General features: G+C 33.0%; 2 protein-coding genes across 2 annotated transcripts; one reads left to right on the top strand and one right to left on the bottom strand.

The window, feature by feature from the left end:
• Window positions 1-278: 278 nt before the first annotated feature.
• Window positions 279-467, bottom strand: HELRODRAFT_147362 (hypothetical protein; the record flags this gene model as incomplete). The annotated part of the gene is made up of 1 exon (XM_009025529.1): window positions 279-467. A coding segment is annotated over one exon (189 nt), but the record flags the coding sequence as incomplete, so codon positions are not given.
• Window positions 468-5,258: 4,791 nt separating this feature from the next.
• On the top strand, window positions 5,259-6,660 carry HELRODRAFT_84950 (hypothetical protein; the record flags this gene model as incomplete). The annotated part of the gene is made up of 5 exons (XM_009025477.1): window positions 5,259-5,317; window positions 5,413-5,558; window positions 5,922-6,007; window positions 6,140-6,342; window positions 6,480-6,660. Coding segments are annotated over 5 exons (675 nt in total), but the record flags the coding sequence as incomplete, so codon positions are not given.
• Window positions 6,661-12,108: the final 5,448 nt, after the last annotated feature.

Genomic DNA, 12,108 nt, shown 5'->3' with positions numbered 1-12,108 from the left:
ATTTACAAGTTCTTTTACGTGAGCAAACACTGTATTTTGAAACAAAAAACAATATATATATATGTATATATAAGAAAAGATTTGTCTGGAACGTCAACTATATATTATAAATAAATATTTAACACCTAATCAGAATGTAACACTTAATTAGAACAATGATTTAACATATGTACAAGAAATCAAATAAACAAAGATGATATAACAATGTGCCTGCGCTCTTAACACCCAACCAATCACAAACAACCAATAGCATACTGTCACAATCAATCAACAGCTGTTATCTCAGCAAAAAGACTCTTCAAATAGTTGATCTCCTTCTGAAGTTCTTCAGCCCTGACCTTCAGCTGTCGATTCTTTTCTTCTATCTCGCTACATTCATCCAAAAACTTGTTCTGCTCCTGCCTCTTCTTCTGCCTGTACTTCAAAGCTGCCGTCTTGTTCTGTTCTTTCAGTCGATGTTTCTTTTCTGGCCTGTAGCTTGATGGTGACTGCCTGTAAGGTTCAGAGAAATCTATTCTGTCAGCACCGCTGCAGCTGATGCTACTAGATGATGAACTGGCGGTTAATAGTTTTTTGAGATCACTGGGAGAGCTGTCGTAGCACAACTCTAACGAGCTCATTTCACCTGATGATGTATCACTGATTTGCTCGTTGTATGACATGTCATTATTCCATTCTTCAGCAGCGGCGTAGCTATTTGAAGAGTCTGAACTAACGGCAATATCAACATCCGTAGCTGCAGGGTGAGAATTTGAGACAACTGCAAAGAAAGGATTCACTTGGAAAGGTTCAATGGAAATAAGTTCCATTGATGGAGATGGATGGGTCTGGGTCTTTGACTCACCAACTTCAAGTAATTCATTTATATCTGGGGTTGGAAACAAATTATCTTCCAGTAGTTCAGGGTCCAAGATGAAGTTTGGATTTGACTTGCCATTCTTTGGATCTATCTGCTGCAACAGATCCATGATAACTGAAGGATCAGCAAAATCAGGTTGAAGTAACTGATCATCATTTGAAACACTAGATTGCAATGAAACTTGACCCGGCTTTTCATTAACACTTTGGAATTCATGCTCGATGGTGTTCATAAAGCTTAGATCATCATAGACACACGGCTTAGTTGGCGAAGTCAGGTTGTAGAATTCAGTTTCAAAATCAAATGTTTCTTCAGGCAATGAATTTCCAAAGGGAGAAACCAACAAACCTTGTTCTGCGAAGATGATTAAACATAGGTCATAGATTCAACTCAGAATAAAACAAACAGACTATTACACCAAGTTATTTTAAAATTGATTTAAACAAACTAACCAGAATCAAGTTGAGGATCGAACAGCAAGACGGAATCATCTACAAGATTGGACCCATGTGACCCCAGATATGACCCAGACCCGACCCTATCTCTAGTAAGTGTGGGGACAACTAGGTACTTCCCGACCAGCTGGTCCAATGCAAGGACGAACTGCGGGGAGTCCGCTGTGCAACTTTCGTATTGATATTCCATCTAATAAATCAGCAACGGCTTTGTCAAAATATATTTCTGATGATGTACGTGCTCTGAGAGCATGGTCCGCCATTTTGAAGAATCTATAAAAAAATTAGTTTAAATACAAAAATTAAGTTAGACACTTACTCTGGTAACTCAGAGAAACGTTTTTTACAAAAATCAAACTTTAAAAAAACTAACCCCATTTTGCCGCTGTGCTAGTGTTGTTTGCTGTGGCCCCGCGCTAAAGAACGTAGGCAGTGGATTAAACGACCATTTTGTGACTTAGAATGATATAACCAAAAAAAAGAGAAAACGCAATTAAAATCCTTCGTAAATGTAAAGAGAGGGTGGAAAAAGCAGGAACATACGATGTCACTTTTATACCAGTAGCGTAAGAACTAAGTGATATTATTAAGCTTTCTATTCGGCGTTATTCATAAGTATTTATTAAAACTTAATGATAACTTTTATGTCTGCAGAATTTGTTGAACTGATCTCACACGTTCTATACGAATTAAATTTAAAATTTGCAACTAAATTAAAACTCTTTTTCGCGCAACGGTTCACAAAAATGTGCTTAATGAGGCATAATTATTGCATCAGAAAAAGATGGCCAGGGAAGTACTATCTTTTAATAACTGCAAAATGCCGTAAATTGCAGAAACAAAACTATTTTTTATAAATAACTTTCAAAGATCAAATGATTCACTTAAGCTAAATACGCATTTTAGTGTGATTGTCATAAATTAAATTTTAATAAAAAATAATGCGCTACGACAACGAGCCCGGTCAGTTATTTTTAATAAAAATATATAATATATAAAAATGACATTTCAATATATCTTTTTGGCAACGTTCTTTAAATTGTTGCCCAAAATACATTGATGTTTTTATAGTTTTTACCGAAATAGCATCAAATAACATGTTCTTTCGAAAAAAAATTGTCTGTGTAGAACAAAAATAATGTGCACAATAAATTTAGATTTAAACAATAAAAAAAAACAGTTGTTTAAAATTTTTTTGAATTTTTGAAAGTTTAAGATGAATGCATTGCAAAATGCCAATGGCGTCTCACAAAGAAAGCATAGAAGACATAAAAGTTAATTGTAAAAGACAATGTCGGATGGTTTATAAGTTCTATGCTCTGTTTCTGTACGCAATGGCGGCGCCAGATTTTAAACAAAATTATTGCGATCGTCTCGTTTAATTAATTTGAGCTTTCTTCTTAGTACTGAAAATTAATTTTAACTCTGTTATCGACCGATCTATTGAAATTTGGCTTCTAATATTTTTAAATTTAATCGACTACATCGCAAGATTGCAAAAACAAGAAGATCGTCAGTCGTCACTAATTTTTTGTAATTTAAAGTCGGGTTTAATGTTGGAAATTTTTCTACATTATTTTCCTTCTTTTTTAATTGAACAGTTACGTGTTTTACATTTAAAAAATAATTCTCTACGATTTCTAACGCTACTGGAAGTGTTGTCGTATTCATTGATTCAGGGGATTTCCAGGGACGTGTTGTGCATTTTTTTCAGTAAATTGTCGCTTGTTCTCGCAAATCGAAATGGCCGATAAAAAGAACACAAATCCTGTTCCAGTTAGTGTTGTGTTCTCTCCAAAGCTACAAAATTGCAAGTTTGTTTTGAGCAGTACACCTAACAACCGGAGCAGTGAAATTATCACTAACTTCACAACTTTACCTGCCAGTTCATTCCAGATAACACCAATAAATAAAAATCTCTCGATGACAAATAAAGTTCAGCAAACAAGTTTGATAAATCAGTCAGTAGTTCGAGCAATAGCTCCAGTAAGACTGCCTACAAATGCAACAAAAGGTATCACACTCCAACCACAACAGAAGAATGTTATCACCCAACAGTCTAACATCATCTTCTCGCAGTCCTCTCCTTCAAAAATTATTATTCAAGTTAGTTTTATTTACTTTTTAATAGTAATTCTTTACTAAACCAATATAATTTGTTTATTAAGTCTAATAAATGTTCCATCAAAGCATCAACATATGAATTCACTAATTAAATTTTTTCTCACTAAATAGACAGTGCCCGGGGGTGCGTTTCAAAAACTTCAACGACAAACGACGACAATACCACGACCACTCATTAGTAGCACAACAAACAAAGTCAGCACGATCCTAACTAACAATAGTCTCACAAAAAATAATCCTCAAATTTTTCGACTCATTGGGCCCAGCAGCCAAATTCAATTAGACACATCAAATGCTTTATCCAGTTAGTAAATTTGTTTTCTATAATTTGAATAATTAACAAAATATTTTTAAAAGTGAGATGAAAACATAAATTATTTAATGGTTATTGAATGTATTTTTTTTGTCAGGTAAGCTCCTACCCAGTACATCGCAAGTGAACAGGTCAAAATCACTTTCCATTGTCAATCCAGCTCAGGTAAATTTTTCAATTTTTTGTTTTTTTTTTATGCAGAATATGCTTGGGCTTGTTCATCTATAACAGGGGCGGGCAAACTGTTTGCTCTGTGGGCCACATTGAAAACTATTTTACCTTTGAAGGGCCGCATATTATGTACTTAAATAGCAAATTTTTTTGACTCAGGCAGAATTTTTTTAAGATTTTTGGCTCTTTCTTCTGGTCATAACGTCTGGCCAACAACCTTATTTTGATGAACAAGGCTTCGCAGGTTGTAGTTTGCCCACCCCTGATCTGTGTAACATAATCAACATTGAAATCACTCAAGCATTATTAATTTACTAACCAACCAAACAGTTGACAAAATCCTTAAACAACAACATTATTGTTCCACAGTCTACGACAACAATCCCAACATCGCAACGACTAATCTTACCGGCCACATCCCAATTTCACGTTACGGTCGCTTCCAACCATTCACTCTTACAAAACATCAGCCTAACGACAACAATATCTACTTTCAATAACAGCAGTATCATTAATATCTGTAGCAGCAGCAGCAGCATTAGTAATTCCTGTGGTAACATTACTAAAAACATTACTATCAATATTAATAATAATAATGGGAATAATATTATCAGTGGTAGTGGTGCTGGTAATAATAATCAAGGGTTCACTTTTCTTCACGCTCCTCCCACTGTTATAACAGTAAGTTGTTTATCTTTGCTTTGTATAATTGCTTTTTCAATATTCTATGCTCTATTTTTGAGTAATTTTTATTTACCTCCTTTTTTTATTCGTCAGCAATTATTTAACAAAAAAACAACAGCCAACGAACCAATCAGTGTTGTCCGATTCGTCAGAGGGTAATTCATCCGACAACAATTCAATGTCGTATACGGTCGTTTCCACCTCCAATGAAACGTTGAGAAATAACAGGTGGTTAATTGTTCTTTGGTATCAAACTATTTTATTTATGCACTTTTTCTATCTTTGGTCTTATTTTTCTGTTGTTTTAAGTGGTATAACTCTCAATCACTTTTTGCTCCCCTGGTTTTGTATTGTTATCATTTGTATTGTTTTAATCATTATTTAGAATACTTTGTTAGGAATAATTTCCTTTAAAATTCTTAATAATAAGCTGAATAATGATCTCTAAAATGCTCAATGTGTTATTTTAAAGTCTGATTAGATCTGCCTTAAAAAAAACATTATTGTAGAGAAAATTTTGAAAAATTTGGTAAAAAAATGAAATCACAGATATAAACGAAAAGTGAATTACATAATTATAAATAACAACATACGAAAAAACTTTGCACATTCCTGCAGACAACAGCTGCAACAACAACACTGGCCTATACTGGAGTCGAGTTTAAGGCAAAGAAAACCATGCAACTGTACAAAATCACAGTGCTTGAAACTGTTAGTTTTTATTTTTGTTAGTTTAATAAACTGTAATTATAGAATAATTATTCATAATTACAAAATAATTATGAATAATTATGATCATCATCCAGTTACTGTGAATGTTTTGCAAATGGTGAGTTCTGTAAAGATTGCAATTGCTGCAATTGCGCGAACAACTTGCAGCACGAAGAAGAGAGAACCAGGGCCGTTAAGTCGTGCATCGAGAGGAACCCACATGCTTTTCATCCAAAGATTGGTTAGTTTTTGTAGCTGCTGTAGTGGCCGTAGTCGCTGCGGCTGTTTTGAATCTGGAAAGTTGGTTGTTCTATTGTGTTGTGCTTTTTCATGTTGTTGATATTAATTCATGTTATGCATCAAGTTATTCACCCAATGATGGCTAGCTGTTGCTGTGATGTTAATTTGCATGGTAGTTTAGTATTGTCAGTATGTTGCTTGCTGATGAGATTTGAAAGATTAGTTGGTTAGTTTTTGTTTGTGTTGGTATGGTTGGTTGTTACGTTGGAACATTTGATTATTATTGTTTGATTAGGTTTGATTGTATTTTTATTATCATCACCACCATCATCATAATCAGCAGAACCATCATCATCATTATTAGTAAAGGGTGGGGTGGCAAGACACCACAACAAGGGTTGTAACTGTAAGAGATCTGGCTGCCTCAAGAACTACTGCGAGTGCTACGAGGTTCGTCGTGTTCGGAAGTTATTGGCAGCATGAACAATTTCTATCTGTTTAGTCATTTTTAATATATTAATAGCTACAATGATAATAATTATGATAATGGTGATGATAATTGATAATTTTTTGATTACACAGGCTAAAATTCTCTGCTCAAAAATGTGTCGATGTGTAGGCTGTCGAAACTTTGAAGAGAGTTCAGACAGGCAGAAGCTAATGCAGCTTGCTGATGCTGCTGAGGTCAGAGTTCAACAGCAGACAGCTGCTGAGAATAAGCTATCCATGCAGATATTGGGCAACACCCCTGTCAAACACCAAACCCTTTCCATAAATGGGCAGAGGTGAGTTAAGGGATGGTTCATACTCTTCATTGGACTTGTTACATATGCAAACTGTGTTCATTCAAACACAGTACCTTCATTTATGCATTTAATTACTTCATTTATTCAAAAACCAATTCACTCACTCAATCATGCAGGCCTCCATTCACATTTGTGACACTGGACGTGATAGAAGCAGTGAGCTCGTGTTTGATAGCAGAGGCAGACGACAACCAACTCTCAGAAGTCATGCAAGAACGACAAGTTCTCGAAGAATTTGGAAGATGTCTCTTCCAAATTATTGAAATGGCCTCAAAAACACGAGGTTTGTTATTTTAAATTTGTAAGTTTTATAGTAGAATTTTTTATTTTTTCCTGGTTCTCTCTTAATTTTATAAAAATTCGTTAATTTGTTTCTGATTTTGTTAGTTTTTATGGCAAAACATATTTAAATATTTAACAAAAATCAATTTTTCTTTATAGCCCCAAGCCCATAACAGCACTAACCAACCGAAGAACAAAAAAAACAGAAACCTGATTCTAGCTAACTTAACTTACAGACTGTTGATGCTTTGCATCGCCGTTTTGTCGCGTTAATTTTGTCTTACTGGCTATGTCTTGAATGTTTTAACTATAACAACATTATGTGTGTACATGTTTATATGCGATAGATATACATGTGTATGTATACATACATGTATATTACCCATATCTATTGATATATGTACGTTTTTATCATTATTTTAACGGGAGTTTGCATTGCTTTACGGATGTTAGTTGTTTAAAATTTTCATCAATCATTTATCATTAAATTAATGCTTTGACGATGTTTATAGTTGTTTATTTCTCTAATTCTTAATTTGCTCTTCACATTATCAATTTTTTTTGGTTGGATACTTAGATTATTTATTATGTAAATAATGTTCAAGTGTGCTTAAACCATCATTCTTTATCCATTTTTTAAATTATTCATTGTTGGAGATGCAATCTTTATCAAAATTTATGATTTTATTCGAAAATTGTAATCACAACTCTTGGCTAGCTAATGAATGGTTGATCAGTTGCCAAGTTGAATGACTAATTGCTGAGTGATTGATCAGTTTGCTAGTTTATTGTTTCACGTCGTCTGTCGATCATCTTAGGAAATTTTGCCCTTTTAATTACTATTCTTCATACAAAATTTTGACATTTTATAATAGTTCATGTCGAAAGATGATCATTGAACTTATAAATGTTCAGTTTTACGATATATATAAATACACGAATGCAGCTACGTTAACTAGGTGTTAGTGCATGAGTAACACCTATGTAGTATAAATGAACCTTCATTGTAAATATACAGATAACTTATTATAACTGAAATAAAAATTATTGTGCAACAAAATGACTTTTTTTCTCATGGTTCGTGTCGTTTGCATTGTTTATCTCTGTCAAGTCGATCTTGGGCTATTTTTCCAAATCATCAAAATTCACCTAGCCACTAGAACAGGCATGATTAAGCCGAATCTAGTCCAGCCAGAAAGAAGGCAAAAAAACAAGATAAAAATAGATCAATCTCGATCAATTCCTCACACATATTGCCTCGTTGTTCAAGTTTCAATAGCTCATTAATGTAGCAGGCATAATCGAAAATACAATTAGTTGAGAGATATTTCCTCAGAAATTAATTTTCATAATTGCGACGTCCGGATTAAAAAAGGCAGGCAACCGTCTCCAGTAGGCCACGATATGACGCAAATTACGACATCATTGGAAAATCTCACCTCAACACATTGAATATCATGCACTGCTGACAAATATGAATTAACTGAAAAAACATTGCAAAACCAAAGATCCCCCTAGTTAACTCAATTTTTTAGTTAAGACCCAATCAAGATAAACTAAAATTTAACTAAATTTCCTTAATTAGTTAGAGTCAGACTCAGTTATAATCAGACTCAGAGATAATCGCAACCACCATTAATAAAACCAATCAAATAGAAAACATCGAAAATCAGAGATAGAAGCGCTGGGATCAAAAACGTAACATTTTGGTGGTATTTAATCAGGAAAAATTTTCATAATAATGGCTCGTGAGAATTAATGACGGCAGGCTACCGTCTCTCAGCTTAGCCACAATATGACGCAAATTACAACATCATGCAAATACCACCAATTACAAATATTCCGTTTATAATTGAAAATTATAATAAAAAATAAGAAAAAAAAAGAGAAAACGAAGCACAAAATCGCACGAAATCAAAATGCAGGCAAGCAAATGCTGAACCAACATGTGCGACAAGGAAAAGGAAATCGCAAAAGTTAATTTACACAAAAAAGCATGGACAATTAAATAATTCCAATTAATCTTTAGTATAATTTTTTTATATTTTTAGAGAACGCTAAATAAAATTAAAATACAGTATTATAGTTCAAAAAATTACGATTTATATACAATTAATTTTAAAAATAGTATAAATTAAACTAAAAAAGTTTATAAAAGGGATCGAAATGATGCTACATTGCTGCTTAACTTTTGGAATTTCTAAGTGGAATTCCATTATAAAGATGAACTAAAGATATGGATAATTTTTATTTTAATAGTTTTCCCGATTTATGGCACTAACTTTATTTAATTTAGTCATATTTATTCCAATAAAATTATTTCTTCCAATATAATATAATTTGAAAATCTTTCTAAATTAAAATTTAATCATCAAAAATGAAGAGTCAGCTGTCATTTATGATCATAATTTTGTTAACTTTAAATTTTCCAAATTTCTCATCACATTTAAATGAAAATAATTATGAAGGTAAATTATTTTAGAAAATTTACGCTCAATAACTTGTGTTACTAATTCACAATTATTTTTTTTCAATTAATTAATTCTAAATTATGTTTTAATTTTATGATCAATAATAGAAAATAGTGTTATAATTATAATTATATTATTAATTGTTTCTTTTTTTGTCCAAATTTTTGTCAACAATACTTTTATTTTTCTTTTATACAACTGGGATTGATAAACAAACTGACTTATCAACTGACATTAATTACACAAACACAGGTTTTTAATTTCAAAAAGATTTTCTGCAAACAACCATGTATGACTTCATACTTCAATGATCTGATTTATTGCATATCTATATATATATATATATATATATATATATATATGCAAATTTCATTGAAATTGTTTGCCCATTTTGCATTAATTAACTTCTTTATAAGACATTCAACGAGGCGGTATTTATCTAAAACTGGAATAAAGCTAACAGCGCTGTTTCGGCGTAATGCCATCTTCAGAGCCTAAATATTGTTTAAACATATAATTTAATTAAAATAAATGTCTAATGTAAAATGTGAAAATATAGAAAATAAAATGTGTATTAAATTGTTGTAAATATCATAATAACTAAAGTTTATGTAGATTATATAAATAAAATAATGTAATTTAAATAAAATGTTTAGTAAAATAATTAAAATATAGAAATTTTATAAAAGTTTTAACATGGTTGAAAAACGTTAGTGAAAACTAATTACGAATGACATGTGCGCAAGATATATAATATTGCTGTGTATGCGTTGTGAATACAACTATTGCGGTTGAATATGTGTGATACGAGTTTCCACATCAGACCTACGGATACATAGTTAAATATAAATACATATATGTACATGCAAGATACATATCGATGTATAGATCAAATATTAAGTATCACATAATACATCCACCGACGCAATGACGGTTGTCGGATGACGCTGGGTCACAAACTGCGTGTTAATGGGTTGAAATGTATTCAACGTAGAATGATATTCATATCGTTGTGGTACACGCAGATCCTGTGAATTAACCCCAACGGCAACAGTAGGTGTGAGATCGTGATATTGGGAAAACAATTGCAAAGTGTGATCAGAGCTGTTATATTGTTTATTGAGTGAGGGTTTATGCTTGTTGATATGAAGGGCTTCTTTAATTTTGAGGCGAACTGGATTGGGTTCATATTCAAGGATCGTTGTGTTGGGATCCAATATGTTCCTCGTAAGCGGTTGATGATGTACCTGTTCCATATGGTCCTTAATGGCACCATTCTGTGTATGCATGGTGAGTCTTCTAGAAAGAGTAGTTCTCGTATGGCCGATATAACTCTCCACAACACAGTGTGGCACGGGACAAGAAAATCGGTTTTGTTGATATAATGTTTTATGGTATTATCTATTAATTGGTTGGAATAGTTGTTGTTGATTAGACGACATTTTCCCCGATCTCGGGGAAAATGTCGTCTAGACGTGTGTTGTTGTTGTTGTATTTTAGTTTAGTAGTGGGTTTACTGTAATGTAATCTATCTATACTATATATATAATATAATTTGAACTATATACATGGTGTATAATACACATTATAGTACTGATTAATGCCTATAAAAAGAATGATTTGTCAAAATTTAACTTTTAAAATTAATGAAATTGCTATTGATGTTACTATCTAACCACAATTTATGATCAGAATCACAATTAGGAATAGAGTTTGTGTTGTATGCCATTATGCATTTGTTTATAGAATGATCATTTGATGTGTATTATACACAATTATACACACAGTTATGCATACAAATATAAATACAAATAAACACTCATATGTGACTGATTATAAACCCTATCGCAATGTTTTGTTATATTTTGAAATCAATGCAGGGATAGAAAGTTAAATTTAGCCAAGAAATTTCTTTCTTTCCAAATGTATTTTTATGTAATCGTACTGATCTGTAGAATGTTTTACAAGTAATTGTGATATGTAACTATATGTAACTACTGTAAATATTTGTATTTAGGATGATGAATTTAATTGATTTTCATATTTTTTTTTGAGTTTTCTTCAATAATAATGACATTTTCAGTTTAATCTTTAATGTACTCAAATAAAAATTTCCAGTAGATGGCATTAAGTTAGATAGCAGCGATGTTAATAACAATTTCGGTGGCGATAACGATGATGACGTCAATAACACGTCACAGAATTACTCATCCACATCGCTGTTGCAACCACCATTACCATCGTCGTCCTCATCATCTTCTTCATTGTCAGTGTCGCTACCACAGCCACCACAAAACGTTTTCACCATATCTTTAATGGGCAACGCATCCATTTTGAGGTTGAATAGTTGGGAGGCTTTTGTACCCGCACCACCCCCACCGCCACCCCTTTTTTCATGGCTTCCACCTCCTCCATCTCCACCACCACCCATCAGACAAGTCGTTTATTTCAGTGATACTGTTGAAGTTACCATAGAGATGTATGTTTTAATATGCGTTTGTCTGAGTGTGTTTTTGTGTGTGTGGTGTGTGTGTGTGTCTGTGCTTGTTTGCTTGTTCGTTTGTTTGTCTGTTTGTCCGTTCGTCCATTTGTTTGTTTGCTGGCTGGTTGGTTTGTTTGTTTGTGTGTGTGTTTGTTTGTATGTGTGTGTTTGTTTGTGTGTGTGTGTTTGTTTGTTTGTGTTTCACGTTTGCCAATCCTACTTCTCTACAGAAAGCCGAACTCAGTAAGACATTGGAAGCTGAGGCTGGACTATGGTGATGAGGAAGGCCACAACGAAATGCACGATGGTGTCCATTGCCGATGTGGTGATGATGATGATGCTGGTGGTAATAATGGTGATGGTGATGGTAAGGGTTACCATAAAGGTGATACGTGTAAGAAGTGTGTGGTCAAGTTTTGCTACAACTATAAAAGAGGTTTGTCTGCTGTTTGTTTGTTTACTTGTTCGTTCGTTCGTTCGATTGTTTGTTGTTTGAGTAAACATACATAA

Source organism: Helobdella robusta (assembly GCF_000326865.2).
Source record: "Helobdella robusta unplaced genomic scaffold HELROscaffold_42, whole genome shotgun sequence".
Lineage (NCBI taxonomy): Eukaryota > Metazoa > Annelida > Clitellata > Rhynchobdellida > Glossiphoniidae > Helobdella > Helobdella robusta.
Note: the sequence above shows the minus strand (reverse complement) of the source record. Positions and strands in the feature narration are given on the sequence as shown.